We start from the raw sequence: 24,099 nt of genomic DNA on the forward strand, positions 1-24,099 counted from the left end.
TTACAAGGTGGTGGTAAACAGACCTCATCTGGAACCATAGATCATATGTTTTGTGGGATCGAACTGGTACTATCTGCTCATAGGTCGACGTTGAACATACCTTATCTGGAACAATCATCGTGAGTCGATAAGGAACAGACTTTACCTGGCACTATCGGATGACTATGTGGTTGAACAGACTGACCTAACGTGGAAAATTTGTTAATATGTTGATTTTTTACTTTGGAAACCGAAGGCCATAGCTTGATTACCTATGTCAGGTTAAATTGGACAGATGTGTAGTGCGTAATTTTGGTTTTAAATTAGCTCTTCTGGCAAATGCCTCTTAAATAAGGTGAACTAAGAGTTCACCGCAAACTTCAAAATATAAAATTCTACTTGTTATTTTGAGTTCCTTACCTTTGTAGCTTTTAACGTTTATTTTCTTAAGTACGGGTCCGTTTCACTTAAATTTGTATTAAAAAATTTGTATATATCCGTTAAATGGTTGATGTTTTACCAATTTTTAACTTAATAATTTAACATTATTAGTATAGATTTATTTTAAAGGCAATACAAAATCGTCTGAAATATTCAAGTTTTGAGAACCTTCGTTTTGTTATTTCAGCTGGTGTTAATACGAACAGCAATTGACTGTTTTAACTACTTTTAATAAACACCTATTAGCCTCGCTTTTGGCAATCGGGGCTAAATGCACGTGCGTAAAGTGTAATCCTAGATAAACCTGAGCAGTCCGCAATTGCATTAAGCACTTTTTCCCCGAGCGACGCTCATATATAAATACAGCAGATTAAACACGTTCAAAAGCTTTTATGACAGAGTTCCAGTAAATGCTTGATTTATATATACACTAAGATTCTTGATTCATGTCAAATAAACTTAACTTTTAATCCTTAAAATTAGAACAATTGCATCAACGAGTGTTGTTAATAACTTAAGTAAATAGCTTTTTTATTAGGTGTGTGTGTATTTCGAAGTTTCCGTGGTCAGCCAACCTTTCGTTTGTTCAAAATAAATCAAAATGCGCATGTTATTATATCCGTCAAGTATTCTTTAAAAGGTCACAACTTTCTATAGATCTACTACAACCTAACATGTTTTTAAAAATGTGTGACCTTTAACGGTCAATATATTCAATTCCGTTATGAACTGTGACCGAATTGACTTTGGCGAATACTCTTCTTGTTGGAGGATTTTCAGACTAGCAGGATTTGGTAATTTTTAATCTGAATCTGAATCGATACGTTGCAGGGCCTTGTAGGGCGTAGGTCGCAACGGGAGAGAGACTAGTCCAACTGTGGATTAAGCAGCGCAGTCCTAAACTATTGACGGAAGCCGCGCACACAACACTGTCACTAAGTTTGTTCCAGTCTAATACAGTTCTGGGAAAGAAGGAGTTTTTAAATTGTTCGGTTTTACACACAAAAGTTTTAAAGCACTTCGTATTATTTGTCACTTGGTTTTCTAGAATGTTTGTAGCTTGATAGTCATTAAATAATTTAGGTTTAACGTTTCTTTTATTTCTTGCTGGTGTTAGTATGTCATGACAAGGTAAGGCTGACACCTTCCCCCCGACAACTTTGTACAGGAAGGTGAGTCGATTGGTCTTTCGTCTGTCCTGTAGGCTTTAGAGTTCCAGTGTTTTCAACATTGAAGATACACAGCCTTCGTCCCGCGAGCGGTAATCCCCTGTGATGAATCTAGCCGCTTGTCTTTGAATGCGCTCGATCTTGTCAATATGCTTTGCTAGATGTGGGTCCCATACCACAGAGCTGTACTCAAGTGTTGAAATGACTAACGCTAAGTAAGCTGTTTTTCTACAGGTGATCGGGCAGTGTTTGAGGTTTCTACGTATGAATCCTAGGGTACAGTTAGCTTTCTTGATTATTTTATTGATGTGGGTGTCCCAGTTTAAGTTGGAGGATATTGTGACGCCTAGGTATGGATTTTCTTCGACCTGTTGGAGGATGTGTTTATTTAATTCATAAAAGTGAGATGATCTGTTGTTAATGCTCAGGATGTAACATTTTTTGGCATTGAAATGCATTCCCCATGAAGATGCCCAGATTTCCAACGCTTTCAGGTCGTCTATGTGGACTTGTATGGATCGTATGGGCCTGTACAAGAGGCAATCGTCTGCGAACAGTCGTACTTGTGACTTAACTGTGTCAGGGAGGTCATTTATGTGGCACAAAAACAAGAGGGAGCCGAGGACGGTTCCTTGGGGTACTCCTGAGTCAACATGGGCGGTTGTGGATTTCTCTCCTTCTAGGACAACTTGCATGTTGCAATTGGTGAGGAAATCTCTTAGCCATGTATTCAGTGGGCCATCGATGCCATAACCGGAAAGTTTATTCAGGAGCTTCTCGTGTGGGACGGTGTCAAACGCTTTCGAGAAATCGAGTACGGCCATGTCTATTTGGCTTCCCTTGTCGTAGTTAATTAGGAGGTCATGGATGGTTGTAATAAGTTGCGTTTCGCAGGAATAGCCAGATCTAAAGCCGCGGTTGAGTGAAGTAAGTATTTTGTTCTGTTCTAGATGGTTAAGTATGTGTTTGCAGATTATGTGTTCGAGAAGTTTGCATGATATTGAAGTTAGAGATACAGGTCGATAATTCTCTGCCAAGTGAACATCTCCTTTTTTTAAGACAGGGGCGATGTTTGCATTCCGCCAGTCACTTGGTAGCGTCCCTTGGTCCAGTGATTTCTGGAAGATATATTGCATGGCTGGGGCTAGTTCAGCTGCACCGTTCTTGAGAACAATGGTTGGGATACTGTCTGGGCCTCTAGCTTTGGAAATGTTCAAATCAGCAAGTAATTTCTTTATGCCTTCCTCTGTTATGTGTAGTGGGGGTATTGAACTTGTTTTCTTGTTAAGGTTGGGTAACACCCCATCTTTATCTTCTTTGGTGAAAACTGAGCTGAATTGGTCTAATAGTATCTGTGCCTTTGTTTTGCTATCATTCATAAGTTGACCCAATTTTTTAAGCGGTGCTACGCCTGTGTTGTCTTGGCGGCGTGACTTAACATATCTCCAGAATGGCTTTGTGTTGTTTTCGTCTAGTCCGCTTTGTATGGTGTTGTTTATGTAATCAATTTCAGCCTTTTTAAAAGCCTTCTTGCAGTGTTTTTTGTATCGCTTGTAGGTGTCCCAATTGTTGGTTATCTTGGCTTTCTTGTGAAGTCTTGCTTTGCGCTTTGTCATCCTGTGTAGATCTTTCTTGAACCAGGGTAGGGACTTCCGGTGTTTACACATTTTGGATGGAACATGTTTGTCTACAATTTTGTGAATTCCTGACTTTAATGTTTCCCATAGGTTTTCAATTGGTAGTGATGGGTTAGATGCTAATATGGTGGATGATAGTTCCTTTGTGGCTTCAGATATGGTTGGCCAACTCGCTTTAGAGTATTGATATATTTTTCGAGGATGTTGCTTGATCACATGGGGGATAATATTAAATTCTGTGACAATCATAGCATGGTCGCTAATACCTGGTACTGATGTGGATGTTTTAACCAGTGAGGGGTTGTTTGTAAACACGAGGTCTAGGATGTTATCGTTTTTATGGTTGATCTTGTCCAGAAAAAGGGTTCCATTGCCTTGATTAAAGCAAACTATTGATCTTTTCGGTTCTTTAAATATTTTGCGTTTGATCAATGCGAATTATCTACTTTAAATTTGTCCCTATCTGTTTTTCCTGGATAAAGTGTTAACTAAAGAAACTTCAGGCTTCAGCGTACAGTTTATTTAGTATTGACATACCTGTACGCTGAAGCCAACCCCGTATCGAAAGTCAACCAGAGTCGTAACATATTTATGTCACGCTATAAATCAAAGAATGCTCATTTTCTTGGATACATTTCTACATATATTGGTGAATGAATATAAATTACTGCATCAAGGAATATTTTAAGGTTCAAATGTTTTAAATGCATCTTACAATACATGAAAATAACTCTCATCAGTCTGAAATTCACAATTTAGACGCCATTGTCGCTTTGTCACGTGATGAGTTTTCATTTGGATACTTTCGGATCGACCTTGACATTTTATGCTGAAATTGTAAACATTACTTTCGTTTTCTAAAATTATTATTTGTAGGGCTGCAAAGAATCCAAATAATTTGTTCGGATCCGAATCCAAATATGGTTTCTTACAGTTTTTCAGATCCGGATCCCTCATATAAGAGAAAATTAGAAGTTTCTGTCTAAATTAAAGAAATCAATGGTTTTAGAAGTATGATTTGACTAAAAAACATTAAACATTTAGTAACAAAAAAAACATAACAAAGTTCTCGTTTAACATTGTAGCAATGTCAAAATAAAACGAAACCTTAACAATTATTCACTTAATAGTTTGTTTGTTAACATATGCTTTTCACTGTTCATACGGTTTGATTTTTGTTTTCACAAAAATTAGCATTTCAACATTGTCCGGGTCCAGGCAAGCCCTATGAGCACTGGCGGGATCTCCTGCTGTGCACTGAGGTTCCTTGCATCACAAGATAGCATTTAAACTAAGTAGATGATGCTTTCAAGACATTACAATTTACATGATTCAGGAACTCAATTTGACAGGTCGCGAAATTATGCAAAATTTACCTGAATAACATTTCAGACACACTGGATCCATTACTGTTGTTTTTAATACAACTCAGAAAGACAATAAGGATTGAAAACTTACTTATTGCCATTATGAATTGCATTTGTAATGTGTAAATCCTCCATGATTTCGAATTAGTTTTGCTTTGTTGCAAATGACTCTCTTATACAATAAAAGCCGAAGGATCTCGAATGATCTGCTATTTGACTGTCACACGTCAATAAATATCGACTATTATATGTTTCTTTTATCTTTTAAATGGAGACAGTCTGTATAAAAAACAATACTCGTGAAAACAGCGCTAGGTTACATACAACTATAAAAATAAATATTCGGAACCGAAATTTCCAGGGGTGGGTCCGTACCCGGGAATCTGAAGTAGGATCCAATATCATCGGATATTTCGGGTACCCATTGCAGTTCAATTGTTTGTGATTAACAACTTACGTCTGGTAGATTATAATACTGATTTCAGAGTGAATCAGGTAGTTTTAAATAATATTAACTTTGAGTTTGTATTAACACTACAATATGTTTACAAAACAAGCCAGAATAATCTAAAATACTGGATAGATACATGTTGCTTTTGGTTTCAATTCATGCCTTATTACTTCCGGTACATTATAAATAACCTTTTGCATTTGACTCTGCTGCTGGTCCAGCAAATCTATACACTTATATTTAACTGTTTTAAATATATTTAACCCCATGCGTGCCATGTTGTTGTTGTTGTAAGATCCACGTTGACTTATCGGAGTACCCAAGGTGTAGATCTAGTAGTTCTGCCCTTGGTATTTTGAGGTTGGCGGCCTCTGGTAGTGTCTGATGCTGTCGCACAGAAAACCAAATAAGTTGATATAAATATATAGTTAGTCAAACGTTAAGTTTCCAATACCTTACTCAAATTATCTGGTGAATTGAAGTACACTGAATTTTTTCACATAAATAAGTTTTTAGCTCTACTGGCCAGAGGCCAGCGGGGCTTATATCATGGTCCTGTGTCCCTTGTGTGTCCGTGCGTGCGTGCGTTAACTTTTCCTTAAAACATCTTCTCCTAAACTACTGGTCCAATTCTGATGAAATTCCACAGGAATGTTCCTGGGGTGAACCTCTTTCAAATTTGTTCAAATTATGCCCCTGGGGTCAAATTTGACCCTGCCCCGGGGGACACAAAAATGAAAATTTGCTTATATAAGGTCTTTTTTGTGAAAACTTTCAAAATCTTCTCGTCCATAATCATTGGGCCTAGGGCTATCAACTTTGGTATGTACTAGAGACATCTAATAGTCCTCTACCAAATTTCTTCAAATTATGCCCCTGTCAAATTTGGTATGTAGAGACATCTAATAGTCCTCTACAAAAAAAATTCAAATTATGCCCCTGGGGTCAAATTTGACCCTGCCCAGGGGGTCACAAAATTGAACATATGCTTATATAAGGCCTATTTTGTGAAAACTTTCAAAATCTTCTCGTCTGTAACCATTGGGCCTATGGCTATCAAATTTGGTATGTAGAGACATCTAATAGTCCTCTACCAAATTTATTCAAATTATGCTCCTGGGATCAAATTTGACCCTGCCCCGGGGTCACAAAATTGAACATATGCTTATATAAGGCCTTTTTTGTGAAAACTTTCAAAATCTTCTTGTCCATAGCCATTGGGCCTAGCGCTATCAACTTTGGTATGAAGAGACATCTTATAGTCCTCTACCAAATTTCTTCAAATTATGCCCCTGGGGTCAAATTTGACCCTGCCCCTTGGGTCACAAAATTGAACATATGCTTATATAAAGCCTATTTTGTGAAAACTTTCAAAATCTCCTTATTCATAATCATTGGGCCTAGGGCTATCAAATTTGGTATGTAGATACATCTAATAGTCCTTTACTTAATTTCTTCAAATTATGCCCCTGGGGTCAAATTTAACCCTGCCCCGGGGATCGCAAAATTGAAGATATGCTTATATAAGGCCTATTTTGAGAAAACCTTCAAAATCTTCTCGTCCATAACCATTGGGCCTAGGGCTAATAAATTTAGTATGTAGAAACATCTTATAGTCCTCTACCAAATATCTTCAAATTATGCCCCTGGGGTCAAATTTGACCCTGCCCCGTGGTCACAAAATTGATCATATGCTTATATAGGGTCTATTTTGTGAAAACTTTTCAAATCTTTCTGTCCATAACCATCGGGCATAAGGGCTACCAAATTTGGTATGTAGTGACATCTTATAGTCCTCTTCCAAGTTTTTTTCAAATTATGCCCCTGGGGTCAAGTTTGACCCTGCCCCAAGGGTCACAAAATTGAACATATGCTTATATAAGGCCTATTTTGTGAAAACTTTGAAAATCTTCTTGTCCATAACTGTATGGCATAGGGCTACCAAATTTGGTATGTAGTGACATGTAATAGTTCTCTTCTTAGTTTGTTCAAATTATGCCCCTGGGGTCAAATTTAAAACTGCCCCGAGGGTCACAAAATTGAAGATATGCTTATAAAGGTCTTATTTTTTGAAAACTTTCAAAATCTTCTTGTCCATTAACATAGGGGGTAGGGCTACCAAATTTGGTAGGTAGTGACATCTTATAGTCCTCTACCAAGTTTGTTCAAATTATGCCCCTGGGGTCAAGTTCGACCCTGCCCCGAGGGTCACAAAATTGAACATATGCTTATATAAGGCCTATTGTGGGAAAACTTTAAAAATCTTTTTGTCCATAAACGTATGGCATAGGGCTACCAAATTTGGTATGTAGTGACATGTTATAGTTCTCTTCTTAGTTTGTTCAAATTATGCCCTTGGGGTCAAATTTGAAACTGCTCCGGGGTTCACAAATTTGAATATATGCTTATAAAGGGCTTATTTTGTGAAAACTTTAAAAACTTCTTTTCCATAACCATTTGGTCTATGGCTACCAAATTTGGTATGTAGTGACATCTTATAGTTCTCTACCAAGTTTGTTCAAATTATGCCCCTTGGGTCAAATTTGACCCTGCCCCGAGGGTCACAAAATTGAAAATACTCTTATATAAGGCCTGTTTTGTGAAAACTTTTAAAATCTTCTTGTCCATAAACATTGGGCCTAGGGCTACCAAATTTGTTATGTAGTGAAATCTTATAGTTCTCTACCAAGTTTGTTCAAATTATGCCCCTAGGGTCAAATTTGACCCTGGCCCAGGGGATCAAAAAAAAAATGGAACAATTGCTTATATAAGGCCTATTTTGTGAAAAAATCTTTCTGTCCATAACCATTGGGCCTAGGGCTATCAAATTTGGTATGTAGTGACATCTTATAGTCCTGTACCAAATTTGTTCAAATTTTATCCCTGGGGTCAAATTTGAACCTGCCCCGGGGGTCACAAAATTGAACATATGCTTATATATTGCCTATTTTGTGAAAACTTAAAAAAATTCTTGTCCATTACCATTAGGCCTAGGGCTACACAATTTGGTATGTAGTGACATTGTATAGTCCTCCACTTAGTTTGTTCAAATTATGCCCCAGGAGTCAAATTGGACCCTGCCCTGGGGGCCACAAAATAAATTATATGCTTATATAGTGCCTATTTTGTGAAAACTTTAAAAATTCTCTTGTCCTTATCATAAGGCATAGGGCTACCAAATTTGGTATGTAGTGACATCTAACAGTTCTCTACCAAGTTTGTTCAAATTATGCCCCTGGGGTCAATTTGACCCTGCCCGGGGGGTCACAAACCTGAACATACGCTTATATGGGGCCTATTTTGTGAAAACTTTAAAAATCTTCTTGTCCATAACCATTGGGCCTAGGGCTACCAAATTTGGTATGTAGTGACATCTAATAAATCTCTACCAAATTTGTTCAAATAATGCCTCTAGGGTCATTTTTGACCCTGCCCTGGGGGGTCACAAAATTGAAAAAACACTTATAAAGCGCCTATTTTGTGAAATCTTGAAAAATCTTCTTGTTGAAAACCATTCAGACTATGGCTACCAAATTTGGTATGCAGTAACATCTTATAGTCCTCTACCAAGTTTGTTCAAATTATGCCCTTTGGGTCAAGCTTGACCCTGACCCGTGGGTCACAAAATTATATCTTGCTTATTTTGTGAAAACTTTTAAAATATTCTTTTCCTTAACTCTAGGACCTAGGGCTACCATATTTTGTATGTACATGTAGTGAGATATAGTAGTCCTCTACAAACTTTGCTCAAATTATGCCCCTGGGGTTAAATTTGACCAAGCCCAGGGGGTCACAAAAGTGTACATGTGCTTAAATAGGGCCTATATTTAAGTATTTGCGCATGCAGAGAATATTTGTTTTAGCCTTTTTTCAGCAGTGGAGCGATACAGGGCCATCATGGCCCTTTTGTTTATAACACGGTCATTTCAACAATTTGGTGTGAATCATATTAAACATATTCTTAAAGTATTGCTAAATTAATAAAGATACTACAATTTAAACTATGGGTGTATTGAGCAGCCATGATTATTCTCATAGTATTGACCCTCCTCATAGTTGAGTGACTTTAACAAAACCTCTCAAGGTTAACTCAATTGTCCAGCATTCAAGATAAGCTGTGTATCAGTGTAATATACGCATTAGAAATATAAAGATACGCTAAATTTATCATTTCCGTGTGTACATTTAAGCAAGCCAATCTGGACTTACGCAAATGATGTAAATTCTCTGCGTTCAATGTAAACAAAATATATAAACAGCTGATTGTCTTTTGGCCAAAATATGTGGCTGGTTATCGTAAAATTAAAGCTAATTTGTGCGCTGGATTGTAGAAATAGTTAGCCAGTCGGTATGTATACTCTGTATCATCTAGACGCATGGTAAATTTAGTATTGATTTTTTAACAGACAGTCAAGCGCTTATGTGTTTATTAACATGAAAAGGTCAGCATGGCTTCTTCAAAGCCAAAACAAATTACTTCTCAATGTAAAATTTATTATTTTTATAGGGCAAAAGTTGTATCGAGTAAAAACATTTTACTGCCAATACTGAATGATTTAATAACCTGTGTTTTCAAATAAAAAAGGACACACTTAAACGCTAAGAAAACAACTGTTGGCAAGAAAGTTTTCCGTGGCTCACGGGCCTATAAACCAAGGACAGTTAAAAAACAAAAAACACTTTAAGAAACCTACTGCTATGAACGAATACACATAGTTAATGGTTTATTGTGTTTAACATGATTAAAAAAGTGTGTCTGTACCCTGGCTATATTCTTGTTTTACTTTTAGCAAATTACTCTTCAAGCAAGGCAAAATTTGACCATATACCCCCATGATTTGAAAAATGGGGTTATTTACCCCCATGGGTAAAAAATTATCTATAAGGCTTTTGTGACACTTCATATGGGAGGGTACATATACATTTATCTGTGGAGTTGTAGTGTCTTAAGTTGTTTTATCTGTCACGGTACCGAACTTAAGCGGGATTGGTGAAAAGATGTGTGGCGGCCCGGTTAGCTCAGTTGGGAGAGCATTCGCCCAGTAAGAGAGGTGTCCCGGGTTCGAGTCCTGGACTGGCCGCACACTTTTCACCACCCGGCGACATGTACAAGATGTAGGCTGCAATACATGCTGTAAAGTATACACAAATACAGAATGATTTGATTTAATTTGATTATTAAGAGCACAAAAAATATTTCATTTTGTGAAATTAAACTCTGAAAAGCTCGAAAAAACTCATTTTCTGATTCAGGCAGTTTTGTAGGATCACAAAAATAAATAAATCGATCAAAATAACTGTACTTGCAGATTGGTTAATCCATCTTCCAAAAATGTACGTATTTGTTCAAATAACAACTGTCTGCCCATCATTCACATGAATATTATTGCGTGAATTGTTTGCTGCTGTTATCTAAACATTAACTGTTACACAAAAGTCTTCTGCATTAAACCAAGAATGTGACTTTGCTCTTATGCATTGTTTAAAAGTGTCTTAAGATAAAAATATAATATTTGAATCGCAATTTATGATGCCAATCAATATTCAGTCATTTTCCAATATTCATTCCCACATTTTCTTTAAATGCATACTTTGCGGGTTTATCAATTTGTAGCCACAAGTTATGTTATGGCAATTTACATTTCACTTTTGATTACTTTCCACTTCAAGTACAATGTCGCTTTTATCACAATAAATTGCCAGTTAACTGCTTTGTTATTCATGATTTTTGTTATAAATAACAGAACATCACCTTTGAATTTATTATTGTATAAGTAATACTGTATTGTAAGTTTGTAACTGTAAATCTTGATATTAACTCTCTCAGTGCGGGAACCAAATTTTGAAGGCCTTGGCAAACAGTTTGGATCCAGATGAGACGCCACAAAAGGTGGCGTCTCATCAGGATCCAAACTGTTTGCTATTCTGTTAGTATTCTTTGAAAAAAAATCGAAGAAAATGCTAATTTTAGAAATTCAGCAGACGACATTTTAGCAGACGACAAATTTTCCAGCATGCAAAGGGTTAAGTATCTTAGAATATTTGACTGCAGACTTCATAGTAAGCTCTTGAGTCACATATTGGCGGCTAAGGAGTAGTAAACAAAATGTTTGCTGTTAACCCATTTATGCCTAGCGTCTAGAAAAAAGGCCTTGCCAAACAGCGTAAACCTAGATGAGACGCTGCATGATACGGCGTCTCATTTGGGTCTACACTGTTTGCTTAAAGGAATTTCTGTAAGAAATATTCTAAATATAGAAATAAATATAATAGACATCTCTGATTTTGGAAATAAATTTATCCAATTTAGAAGGACGGGAGAGTCCACTAGACATGAATGGGTTAAATTGAATACAAATGTTACCTGTATGTTTATTGTATTCTGACGACCATTTTACAGCATCAATAATAAAACAAGGTGGAATAAACTTGACCTCTGTAACTTATAAGAAGTGGGGTCACCACAACGCCTGATTATCATGTCTGTTAACTGGGACACCCAAGAAAGCACCAGCTGCCTCCGAGCAGTTCTCAAATGGGAGATTCAGCATCTGGTGAGTAATGGTAGAGTTTAGGCCCTTGATCATAACAAAATAAAAAATGCCTTTCCACTCCCAGAATCACACAGTTTATACTTCAATCTTCACCAAGATTAATATTTGAGACTCTTTGTGAGAAAACAGAACTTAATGCATGTAAGGGTACATGTATCACGTTTAAACGGTCATGTTTTGTATTTTGCTAAAAAACGTTTACCAAGACAGGAAACGTTTAAACGACAGTCAATATCAATATAATAAATATTAGGGTGCAAATAACGTAGCCGACTAGCCGAACGAAGTATCTCAATGACGAACTGCGAAATCCAAGTACTTGCGGTAAATCCGGGCTACCGAATTCTGCAGTATTTTATTTCTGATTGGTTAGCGGATGGCACAGACATGAATGGAAACTACTGGAAAATCTTAGCTACTTTCCGAAAATCTTAGCAACAAAACAGTGCATATGCCGCCATCTTAAATATTGTAAGTGATTGATTAGCAAAGTAAAACACTGCGTTAGCATGTTGAAAAGCAATATTTTAACCAAATTATATATTGATTACGCTTTTGCTAATTAACTGGTTTTTCAATTTCTGCGTTCAAACGATATGCACATTGTATTTCATGTGCAAAATACGTACATTTGTTTCGGAGTGTCGTTTTCGGATACAGTATTTTTCATTGATTTTACATTATTTTCGACGTTCTTTAAATTGTTTTTATAGAATGACGAATACACATGTGGTGATACGCATGGTCTGGTTTATAATATGTTATGGTTTTAATATGACATCATTGTGCGAATGGGATTTGCACTGAATATTACTTCCGGAAATAATTACTATTTTCCAGTTTGGAAATGTGATGGTACTGATGCTTTTTAAACGGACATAGGAATACCGTTTTTACGGTAACGTTTCGTTTATTTCATTTCGTTTAAATTTAGAAAAATCTGTAAACGTGATACCCTTAAATGCATGTGCTTTGTGTGTCGTCCAAGATTAGCCTATGCAATGCCCACATGCTTATCAGGGATGACACATTCGGCCTAAACTGGATTTTTGTTTACAAGGGACTTCCTTTAACCAAAAATTTCAATAAAAGTGGTAAGTGTCCTCCCGGATTCCCTGTCCTTCCTGTTCAGTCATCTTTATGCACATGCAAGAATGCAAGAATGCAGCTCACTTTATCCCACGATTGATTATACAATAGATGAGGGCACAACTGTTTACTTAACAGCATTTATTTCTATGGTTACAGCTGGAGCGCCTAGCAGCCACTGGGGAGGAAACTCTCCTGCTTACAGTCAACCTTGAAAACCGTGACCTTGACCTTCTGGGGTCACCGTTAGCTCAGGGATTTCTGGACACCAGTGACCTTGACAGTGTCAAGTCAAGATTTGTGGAATTCTGTACAGGTATGCATTAGTAGGACAGTTAAAGCTCAAGGCAGTAGAAAATATTTATTGGTGTGGTTTTCCCTCCCGACCTCTCCACCTGTCAATTGATTTTTTACTTTTGAATGCCAAGATTGCTTAACAAATATTCTTAACTCAATGGATCTGTTTAATATTGAAGAGTTTGGGTAAATCACCTTAGGCATTGGGATATTTGCCTTTAATCATGGTTGTCTTAACATCACACTTCATAATTCAACACGTTGGCACTGAATGATGATACTTGGTTATTGTTTCTACATGTATACACATTATAGCTAATGATGCCTCTGGACTAATGGTGGTGATTCTAAAATTGTTATTTGTTGACACAGGGGACAAAAATATTTCAATAATGCACTAGTCCTGCAGGACAAACGCCTTACAATGTTCACTCGCATGCACTCGTCCTTCAAATATGTGTGAAAAAGATTGCAAGGGGCTGATATTACAGGGGTTTTTCCAGCTATTTTAGGAAAAGGAGTCTGGTCAAATTGGGATTTTTTTAATCAATAAAAGGGGCAACTTTGGGAATTTTTTATCAACAAAAAGGACCAAATTGGGATTTTTTTATCAACACATATTGACACAACAGGTCTTTTCCTGGCCATTTTTGATAAAAATCATATAAATTATGGTTATATATTTTGTAGGTTGTTTGAAAAAAAAAATGAGATATAGAGTCTAATAATATTAGTTATAAGACTTCTTTCTAAAAAAAAAAATTTTTATTTTGGAAATTGAGAACTTCAGTATGGGATCGGATCCGTTTTACGGCCTTTTTTACATAGGAGAAAAACTCTGTATTACTTAAACTTTTGTTGGAATGTCAATACACAACAGTTCCATCATATCTCGGAAAGCATTTGAAAATTAAGCTTTATGTACAACATCAAGTCATTCTTCCTCGAGGAAAGCGTAGGCTTTAATATTTTATTGCTGAATACAAACTTGGTAGCACAGAGATTCCTGAGATCTTTACTATTGGTTATTCAAAATGGTGATGCATTTTTTTTAATGTGGAAAATTGTTCTCAAGTTCTCTACAGCGCTACGGTCGATGATATTGGTCTCAGTATCAATCAGTGAGATGTACATGTTATTGTATACCGGTACATTTCATCATGCACTTTGGGACTGACAGCATGTATTCGACTGCCTGAGCGCTGATTGGCTGATCTGATTAAGAAAGAATGTGATTGACAGCTGGCATAATGTCTTTGATGTTGGGCAAGTGGGCTTATAGTTTGTCACACTACGCAAGCGTTATGTGTTTAACAATGATTGCGCACACATCTTGACCAAACTGGATTTAGCTATGAATTTTGGATTGTACAGAAAATTAAAGTGCGTGAAAAAAAGAGGTTGAGTTCTACTTTCTGCTTTTAGAAAAGGAATTCATTTCAATGAAAAATAGTCCAACTGGTTAGAAAAAACATGTTTTCGCATCACATTTTATCTCTCTTCTTGTAGGATGACAGCTTTTAGGAAATTCACTCGTCCCTTTAAGATTTTACTTGCCAATATGAGTGGACAAATGGAATTTTTGGGTCCTGGTTGACAGATTTAGATATGGATTCGAGGTTTTTGTTTCAAGATTTCATTTACCAACTATTTCTGCAAAGCCTATTATAAGAAAGTGGGACTTTAAACAGTTTCATATTTTCTTAGTTCTCTAATGTGGGCCTAACAGTAAACTGTTTAATATCTTTGTTTTCAAAATAGGCATTACTTTCAGCAGTTTAATATCTTTGTTTTCAAAATAGGCATTACTTTAAACATTTTAATATCATTGTTTTCAAAATCGGCATTGCTTTAAACAGTTTAATAAATTTGTTTTCAAAGAAGACATGGCTTTAAACAGTTTAATATCTTTGTTTTCAAAATAGGCATGGCTTTATACAGTTAAATATCTTTGTTTTCAAAATAGGCATTACTTTAAACAGTTAAATATCTTTGTTTTCAAAATAGGCATGGCTTTAAACAGTTAAATATCTTTGTTTTCAAAATAGGCATTACTTTCAACAGTTTAATATCTTTGTTTTCAAAATAGGCATGGCTTTAAACAGTTTAATATCTTTGTTTTCAAAATAGGCATGGCTTTAAACAGTTAAATATCTTTGTTTTCAAAATAGGCATTACTTTAAACAGTTTAATATCTTTGTTTTCAAAATATGCATGGCTTTAAACAGTTTAATATCTTTGTTTTCAAAATAGGCATGGCTTTAAACAGTTAAATATCTTTGTTTTCAAAATAGGCATTACTTTAAACAGTTTAATATCTTTGTTTTCAAAATAGGCAAGGCTTTAAACAGTTAAATATCTTTGTTTTCAAAATAGGCATGGCTTTAAACAGTTTAATATCTTTGTTTTCAAAATAGGCATGGCTTTAAACAGTTAAATATCTTTGTTTTCAAAATAGGCATGGCTTTAAACAGTTTAATATCTTTGTTTTCAAAATAGGCATGGCTTTAAACAGTTTAATATGTTTGTTCTCCATTGTGAGCTTACTTTAAACAGTTTAATGTTTGTTTTCTAATGTGGGCCTTACTGTTTTTCTGATGATTTCAGAATGTTCGAAAGAACAAGGCAGAAGTATAAAGACACACAAGTCTTCTGACAGGAATGGTAATGACAAATGTTTGCTGTGTTTTGAAACTTTATTTGCGTAAATTGTTGTGCCATATAAGCCTGTAATGTCCGCACAGGCTAATCAGAGACAAAACTTTCTGCCTAGACAGGATTTTCGTTTAAAAGACACCTACTTTATACATAAAATTGCATAAAAGCGAAAAGAGTCTACAATACTTGTAAGCAACCCGATAATGTTTAAATGGCCAATTACAAGCCATCTTGTTTGCCTAATCATCATTAAACTTGGTCCGCCCTTTAATAAATTATGTCAATCGAAAGATCATGAAATTAGGGGTATAGAGCAAGGTAGAAATTCACATTTCTTACACAAATATCACAAAAACTGCTCATGTTCTTTTTGTCTCACCCATGGCCTTGTCTCAATTTGCTTAAAAACGTACTATAATGGATGGGATATTAATGTCTCACAGGCTTCATGGTTTTGTTGGCAGATTCAGAGTCTTTATTGACGCACCAAACAACGTTAATAAATCGGCTTGTTTTGAGAAAGAACAGATGAAAGGCATAATATTGATGTCCTTGCAAATTTTTATTTCAGTCAACAGAAAGAGAAAAAAGTCCTGTAACTCGCTCCCACACAAGAGACCTTCACATCAGAATGGAAGACTTGTTGACTCAGGTATTGGTTTTTCTAAATGTGGTAACTGTTTGCTAATTTTTAAAAATTCTGGTTAGAAGTGTTTATACAAATCAGAAGGATAAGATGAAGGATTGAATACTGGGTATCTAATTACAAATAATAAGTTTGAAAATACAACAATAAAAATTCCATCTTGTGTCTATGATTAAAGTTGATTGTTGGTGGTCACAAAATGACCACTTTGCTCAGCTTTATTACTGTTACTTGGCGACAAAGGAATAGACAAATAAATTATTTTTGTTTGGAAAACATCAAGGAATTCAACTTCAGAATTTCAGATGCCACCTTTGTCCATATAATAAATAATTAAATTTCTAAATTTGCTAGTGGTCTTATGTACAAAAGAATTAACAGGTTAGATAATAATTATTTCATTATTACATTCCATTTGTTTATGACCTAGAAAATGGGAATATATTGTAACCATTAAAAACAACTTGTGTGGCAACTGTTTCACAGAATGTCTGATTTCAGCCAATTCCCAGGAGTTCATGAATACAGGTTCCTCGGATGTGTCTGACAATGACCGGCATGACACCATACCGTGCCAGGAAATTTTTGGGGTTAATAACCAGTCTAAATTAACAGATCACCTTGAGAACCAGTCAATGGACAATAAATCAGCAAAATTTGAACAGAAATCTTCTTCCCTGGCGGGTAACAGATCTGTGAGATTAAAAGTTGGTTCTGATAACTGCAGTAGTGAGCGTTTAAATGCAATACAGCTTGATTCTAGTATGTGTAGTTTAAATTCATCCGATTCCAGAGTGGAAGAAAGTGTTCACAGTGCATATAGAACAGAACGTGTTCACAGTGAAGCTATGACACAAAGTGTTCACAGTGTAGATAGAAGAGGAAGTGTTCAAAGTGAACATAAAACAGACAATAAAGCATTAGAGGAGGAAGATCTTACAGATTCAGGAAACAGTTTGTCAGAATCATCATTGTTGTCATGGAAAATGCCGGATCATTTCCCCACGTTGCCTATCGAGGATGACTCCCTTACCCCACCCACACTGGGGCAGCATATTCCTCCACATCTAGCATTCCTATCACAGGGGACCTCATCATCGTCACGGGCCAAATCTCCTTCTTTAAGCGCAATTCCCCCCTCGTTTTCCAACAGCGTTATAACACCTTCTGCCTCAAAACGTCCAATAAGGAAATGCAAGTCTGCTGGGAAGCAGACCGCACGGAAGTCGTTCCAGAACGGGACCCAGGACTCTGACCTACAGGCAGGCATTAAACAGGAACCAGGTGGGGTGTAATATTTAAATTTGAGCCCCGCTCCAGGAAAAGAGGGGTACATGGCATGTGTGTAAAGTGCAGTCCACTTTGGCTTATAGGTACGACGCTTTCAGCCTTCACGGATTTTTTGTTTGAAGGAAGTCTCTTCTTAGTAAAAAAAATCGGTCTATGCGAAAGTGTTGTCCCTGATTTGCCTGTGCACGTTGCACAGGCTTATCTGGGCTTACATTGAACATACATGCTTTAAGCCCAGTTTTCCCAGAACAAGGCTCATTTGTGAAACTGTTAATTTTTGTCAGACATTAATTTGAGGGAAATGTGTTGATACATTTATAGATAATTTCAAACATTGAAAGAAATTCCTGTCAGAATTTTTCTGTCTACTCTTAATCACGGTGACTCCAGTTCATAGTTCTTTTAACTTTGTCAGGTTGCAGTATATTGCCAATTAACTTAGTTATTTGGTTATTTGTCTGATATGAGCCCCCCCGCTGAGAAAATGAGGCTTAATGCATGTGCGTTGTGTCTGCAAGATTAGCCTGTGCAGTCCGCACAGAGTGACAGACTCATATTTTAATTATAATTTTTGTCTGACTTTGCCACCTGAGTGTGTTCTATTTTTTGTAAAGCTGTTACTCCTGTGCTGTTTTTGGTACGAATTATGGCTCTAATGAGCCTTGTCCTCTGAAAATGGGGCCTGATGCATGTGTGTAAAGTTTTGTCCCAGATTAGCATTTGCAATCTGCACAGGCTAAATAAGGACAATGCTTTTCACCTAAGAAAAGACTCTCTTCCAAGACTTCCTCGCAGACTAAACAAGATAATTTAGGACAACACTTTATGTTCATGCATTAAGCCCCATTTTCCCACATGCATACCTTAAGCTCATATTCCCAGATTGAGGCTCATATTTCAATGATTGTTCACACAGAGCCGGACTGCCTCCTGTCAGCACGCACCACACTGACCAGTGAGGGACACATGAGACTAGTTACTGGCGAGGCTCCCATGTCAGACCTGGTTACCGCGGCAACAGATACTGAGGTATCAATGCCGTTATGATATTCCCGCTGTGCTATGCATTCCATTTAATATTGCTAGTTGTTTTGTATTTATTTGTATTGCTCTGTTAGAAGTTCTGTGTGTGATTGCTCCATCTGTAATAAATTGATTAATTTGGCTTCAGCTATAGCTATATTAGAATATTTGGCTGGTAGAAATTCTTATGAACTGATATGGCAATTGAAATGATATATTCCAGGCCAAACCATTCCCGCCACTGAGCTCACTCCCTTTTTCCATGGCAATATCTGGGACCACAAGGCCACCCAGCAAACTGTTCCGTAGTCCAGCACAGGATGAAGACACTTCTGAAACTGCTCTTCTGGACGCGGCGAAGGTCGGCGTGCGGTGCTACCAGTGCCCAATATGTCTACTGATGACACGCGACCGACACGACTTGAAGCGCCATCTACGTACCCATACAAAGGAAAAGCCGTACAAGTGCAGCTACTGCAGTAGGAGTTTTACCCGTAAATGGGACTTGGAGAATCATCAGGTGAAACACGGCGCGGTTAAACAGAGTGCACCAGCGCAGAGTCAGGGTGGGATAGTGACAATGGATAGTTATAGTAGACTGGTGGAGAAGGTGTTGAGTGGGTTGCGAGAGGGAAAACAGGGGCCAGAACTTATAGAGGGGGAACATTCAGGGGACGGGTCACAAGAGGGGAATGTGGGGCAGGACAATGTGGAGGGGGAGAGTGTGGAAAATGGGGGGAGTTTGTTTGAGGAGCATTGACGATGTGAAATTATGGAAGTATTGATATTTCAGCCTCACTCTGAGAAAATGGGGCTTAATGCATGTGCGCGAAGTGTCATCCCAGAAAATCCAGTTAAGGCAGAAAGTGTTGTCCCTGATTAGCCTGCGCAGACTGCAAAATATACAGACAGACATAGCAGAAATATATATAGGCAGAACTGGTTTACCGAACAGGACAATTTTAAATCAAGATATTATTGATGGTGATAGTATATAAAATGTGTTAATATGTTCAATGATGCTATGAATTCATGAGTATTAATTTAAAAAAATGATGAATTCAATCTGTTTAAATTTGTAATAGAAATTATCATTTTGCTCATAACTCGTTTACATGTAACGGAGCATGTTTTTATCAAATTCTGTTGTGGAAACTCGACTCTAATCCCCCAATCAGAAAGTAAATATTTTTCCATACACATAAAAAAGGTGCAATTTCTTAATTTAAGTTAATGTCTGTAAAACAGGTATTTAAATTCTGTATGCTTCTAACAATGTATGTATGGGTATGTCAAATATCTGAGTTTCTATTTCACGGTAACTAGATTTCAATTTCTTATTTTTTTTACTACATTTATAAGTCTTCAATTCCCCTGTCTAGGTAATCCATGGAACTATTCGCACCATAAAAGGTACATGACCCCATGCCCCCGGATTGAGAATATACGCTTTGTAATTGTAAAAGTTTATAAGAATCCATTCCGAATTCAGAACACATTGCAATTCTTTGCCAGAATACTGCTGAACATTTGGGCCGTGTTCTGTGAAAAGGGGGTTCAATGAATGTTCGTAAAGTGTCGTCCCAGATTAGCCTGTGCAGTCCACACAGGCTAATCAAGGACGACACTTTCCGCCTAAATTGGATTTTTGCTAAGAAGAGATTTCATCTAAACCAAAAATGTCATAAAAGCAGAAAGTGTTGTCCCTGATTAGCCTTTGCGGATTGCACAGGCTAATTTGGTATGACACTTTATGCACGTGAATTATGCCCAGTTTTCTAAGAACATGACTCATTTTAACAAGTTCTGTCAAAGCATAATACTTGTTATTTTGTGATTTGAGCCGCATTCTGGGAAAACAGGGCTTAATGCATGTGTGTAAAGTGTGTGTGGTATGCACAGGCTAGACAGGGAGGACAACGCTTTTATGGAATTTTTTGTTTAAAGGAGGTCATTTCATAAACAAATTCCAGTGTAGTTGGAAAGTGTTGTCCCTGATAAGCCTGTGCGGTGTGCACAGCCTTATATGGACACAACTTTACGAACATGCATTAAGCCCCGTTTTCCAATGGCGTGGCTCATATTTATGTCATTTGTTTCTTGGCTTGACCTATAATGTTATTAATTATTTATTTATTTGAAATTTGGTGTATGAGTATGAAATGTACAATCCTTATCATACAATACATTCAATAAAAAAACTTCACTCTGTTGTATTCTGTTTATTTGACTATAAACATACTTCTGAAAGGATTATTATGTCTTTTTGTATGCAAATTGTTAACTGTTTAAAGCGTCTTAATTTAAAATTTCAAAATATGGATGAATCGGATAACTATTCATAACAAAAATTGGGGACTGAGCTGCTTATATGATTTTGAAAAATGTTCATTGAGAATATTAGGTTAGGATTACACTATCTTAGCTTTTTAAGTTTTAGTACCGAGTCTTTACTACAAACGACATCATGATGTTTAATATGACGTTACAATGAAAACGAACATCCCGTTTTAAAAACGTAGCCTTCTAATAATGTATTCAATGTGACATGTGACTGGACTATAACCTCAGACCCATGGGATTTTTTCGATTGCCTATTTATCGCGGTGATTTGTATGAGGCACTGGCCGACAGCAAATTTCTACTAGTGTATGAAGATAATTTAATGTACGCTGATCACATCTCTATTGTAAATGGATTAATTAACACAAAGGAACTGATAACACTGCTCTTGTACTGTGGCGATCTTACAACAGAATGTTGATGTCTCATCACCATCGCCATTCTGGTCAATAAGTTATTTTGACCTTGATGAATTAAAGCTATTTTGAATCTATAAATAGCGCTGTTTGATAAATGGATTTGTGTTTAACAATCCGACGCTGACGAAGAAGTACGATTTCTTTTTAAGATTCCAGTCGCCAATATTGTTCAATAGTAATATGGGCAATATTGATTCCTGCACAATTAGGACCGTATCAAAGGTCGCACTTAGTTGATTGCATAGCTTATTACTATGTCATTGACGCGTATAGTAGCGTACGCGGATCATTTTCGAGTGAGCTCACATGGTCTTTTAACCCTTTCAGTGCGGGAACCGAATTTTGAAGGCCTTTGCAAACAGTTTGGATCCAGATGAGACGCCACAGAACGTGGCGTCTCATCAGGATCCAAACTGTTTGCTATTCTGATAATATTCTTTGAAAAAAATCGAAGAAAATGCTAATTTTAGAAATTAAGCAGACGACATTTTAGCAGACGACAAATTTCCCAGCATGCAAAGGGTTAAGCAGCTTTTACAACGACCAACCCTGTCCAGACTAGAGCGGGTGATCACTGTCCAGACTAGAGCGGGTGATCACTGTCCGACTGCAAACAGAGCACGAAAGACTAAACCACCACATGAACAAGAGATCCACCTCCTTCCCTCTTCAAAGTGCCATTGAGGAAAGACGACTAAACGACTTAACAGATCCTCTAAGAATGCAATGACCACCAACCCTGCAGGAAATTGTATGACCGGAACATGTGAGCCTGCAGGAGCAGTTGTAAGGACGAATGAAGACTCTTAAGGAAAGCCACCCGTCTCAGACTTGCCTCAAGACATCCAGTGGAGCGAAAATCGAGAAGAAGAAAATGAGGTTCATTTTCAGGATTTTGTCTGAAGCTCACTCGTCCGGTAACATGCACGAGTCACGGATGATGAAATAGGACATCACCGAGCTCTTGACAAAATGCGATATTCACCCGTGCTGATGTATTGGTACGTCGATGAACGCACTTTTAGATAGATAGATTAGATAGATTTATTTCGGCAAGGAATGCATACATGGGCATTTACGACATGTACAATATATAAAAATATCACATACATGAAGATAAATATACCATGACATACACACCAACACCAAGGATAACACAAAAATGAGTAAACCCATATTTCCATTGTGGTCCTTGTGCTGGTGGCATGACATAGAGTGGCACTTGCTGACTAGAAATGATTCCTTTATCCGAAAGAACAAACAATACACATAAAAAGTTAGAGATTTTCTAATAAATGAGTTTTTAAAGACGACTTAAAAACAGACAATCTATCAATCTGTGTTATACTGGAGGGTAAATTGTTCCATAAAGAGCATCCCGTGTAACGAAAGGACTTAGACCCGAAACCTTTGACCTTGGGAACAGCAAATGCACCTTTTTAAGTTGACCTGGTCCTGTATGAATGAATAGAAGCCTGTTCTCCCATATAGTCAGGGGCCAATCCATTTTTAATCTTAAACACATGGCCAAGAACAATCTGGTCTACACGTTTATTGACTGGTAGCCAGTTGAGCAATCGAAAGTGTTCTGGCCCAGTATGTGCCCTTGCATCGAGACCTAGGACAAACCGCAATAACTAATTTGTGAACATTGTTCCTCGATTTAGTTTTTAATACGTGCCATGGCAAAGGCAATATACACTACATTTTTTATAAAAAAAATATATTCAAATAAATTATTTATTTTTACCAAAAGGGTTGCCTTAATGTATAAAAAGAATAAATGAGATATGCATATTCAACGAACATATGTAACACTCAATAATCTCATACGAAACTCCATTACAGAGCAAAATTACTTATTTTTCTTACACGACTTTACATACGCCTGTACTTGTCTCAGCGAAATAATAACCGGAAACATAATTATATTCAAATTTGAACAATCTAACATACTATATGTACGACTGCAGGTTGTCCGATGTAGTACTTGTACTATCATCAGGGTCCGTCTTCGCGCATCTGCTCAGGAAAACTTGAGAAATTTCATACATTTCCGTAAGATTATTTTGTTTTCCGGTATTACTTATTAAGCTGATTTAAATAAGTAAATATTGTTAAAATGATGGTTATCTATCCTATTGTACGGAAAATAATATTGGATTTAATTTAACATAGAAAATTTCATCCGAAAATGTTATCTTATCTTAAGATTGCTCGTGAGAGCTCAATGATTACGGCCCCAGACTCAAATGCGGGATGTGGAGTTAAACAGTTAAAGAAACACAGAACCAACCAAATTTATTTGTCAATAGTGACACATAGATAGCCTTAGTTTCTATTTAAACTGTGGAAAGCGCATGCGTAGAAACACATAGGCGTGTGGTCCCTATCGAAATGATTTTGTCTTTCTGCTTATCGTAGTAGTTGGTACACCAAGGCGACCATGGTTCAATCCCCACTTCCGGCGAACATGGGTTTGGTACATGGTCACCATACCAGACTAGTAGAGTTTATTTTGGGAACTGTGGTCCCCCCCCTCCCCCACAACACAAGACCACATCAAAATAAAATAATATCTTTCATTAAAAACTAATTACATTGAAGCTGGATATTGCAGCTATGATTGAAAAAGTCGTCGGAACTTTCGTGAGCCTAGTAAGTATATTAGGTGGGAGTGCTTGAACACGCCCGTGGGCGTGCTTGGACAGGCTCCTATGTGTCGTGCTTGGACAC

General features: G+C 37.0%; 1 protein-coding gene across 2 annotated transcripts; it reads left to right on the forward strand.

The window, feature by feature from the left end:
- The first annotated feature begins 1,173 nt into the window (after positions 1–1,173).
- LOC127867078 (zinc finger protein 252-like) lies at positions 1,174–20,810 on the forward strand. Of its 2 annotated transcripts, none has more exons than XM_052408029.1 (8): positions 1,174–1,214; positions 11,445–11,598; positions 12,847–13,003; positions 15,592–15,648; positions 16,214–16,294; positions 16,790–17,572; positions 18,495–18,607; positions 18,825–20,810. In XM_052408029.1, the coding sequence occupies exons 2-8, from the start codon at positions 11,524–11,526 to the stop codon at positions 19,359–19,361; spliced, it is 1,803 nt and encodes a 600-aa protein (XP_052263989.1). In that variant the 5' UTR covers positions 1,174–1,214; positions 11,445–11,523; the 3' UTR covers positions 19,362–20,810. The 2 variants fall into 2 exon arrangements, with proteins under 2 accessions (XP_052263989.1, XP_052263990.1); XM_052408030.1 differs by having other exon boundaries at positions 1,213–1,359.
- The last annotated feature ends 3,289 nt before the right edge of the window (positions 20,811–24,099 follow it).

This window comes from Dreissena polymorpha, chromosome 2 (genome assembly GCF_020536995.1).
Source record: "Dreissena polymorpha isolate Duluth1 chromosome 2, UMN_Dpol_1.0, whole genome shotgun sequence".
Taxonomy (NCBI): domain Eukaryota; kingdom Metazoa; phylum Mollusca; class Bivalvia; order Myida; family Dreissenidae; genus Dreissena; species Dreissena polymorpha.

What these genes read in the sequence shown, in the direction of transcription:
- LOC127867078 (XM_052408029.1), top strand. Translation starts at nt 11,524, where the DNA reads ATGTCTGTTAACTGGGACACCCAAGAAAGCACCAGCTGCCTCCGAGCA. An exon ending in AATGGGAGATTCAGCATCTG is followed by an intron (nt 11,599 to 12,846) that starts GTGAGTAATGGT and finishes CTATGGTTACAG; the next exon opens with CTGGAGCGCCTAGCAGCCAC. An exon ending in ATTTGTGGAATTCTGTACAG is followed by an intron (nt 13,004 to 15,591) that starts GTATGCATTAGT and finishes TGATGATTTCAG; the next exon opens with AATGTTCGAAAGAACAAGGC.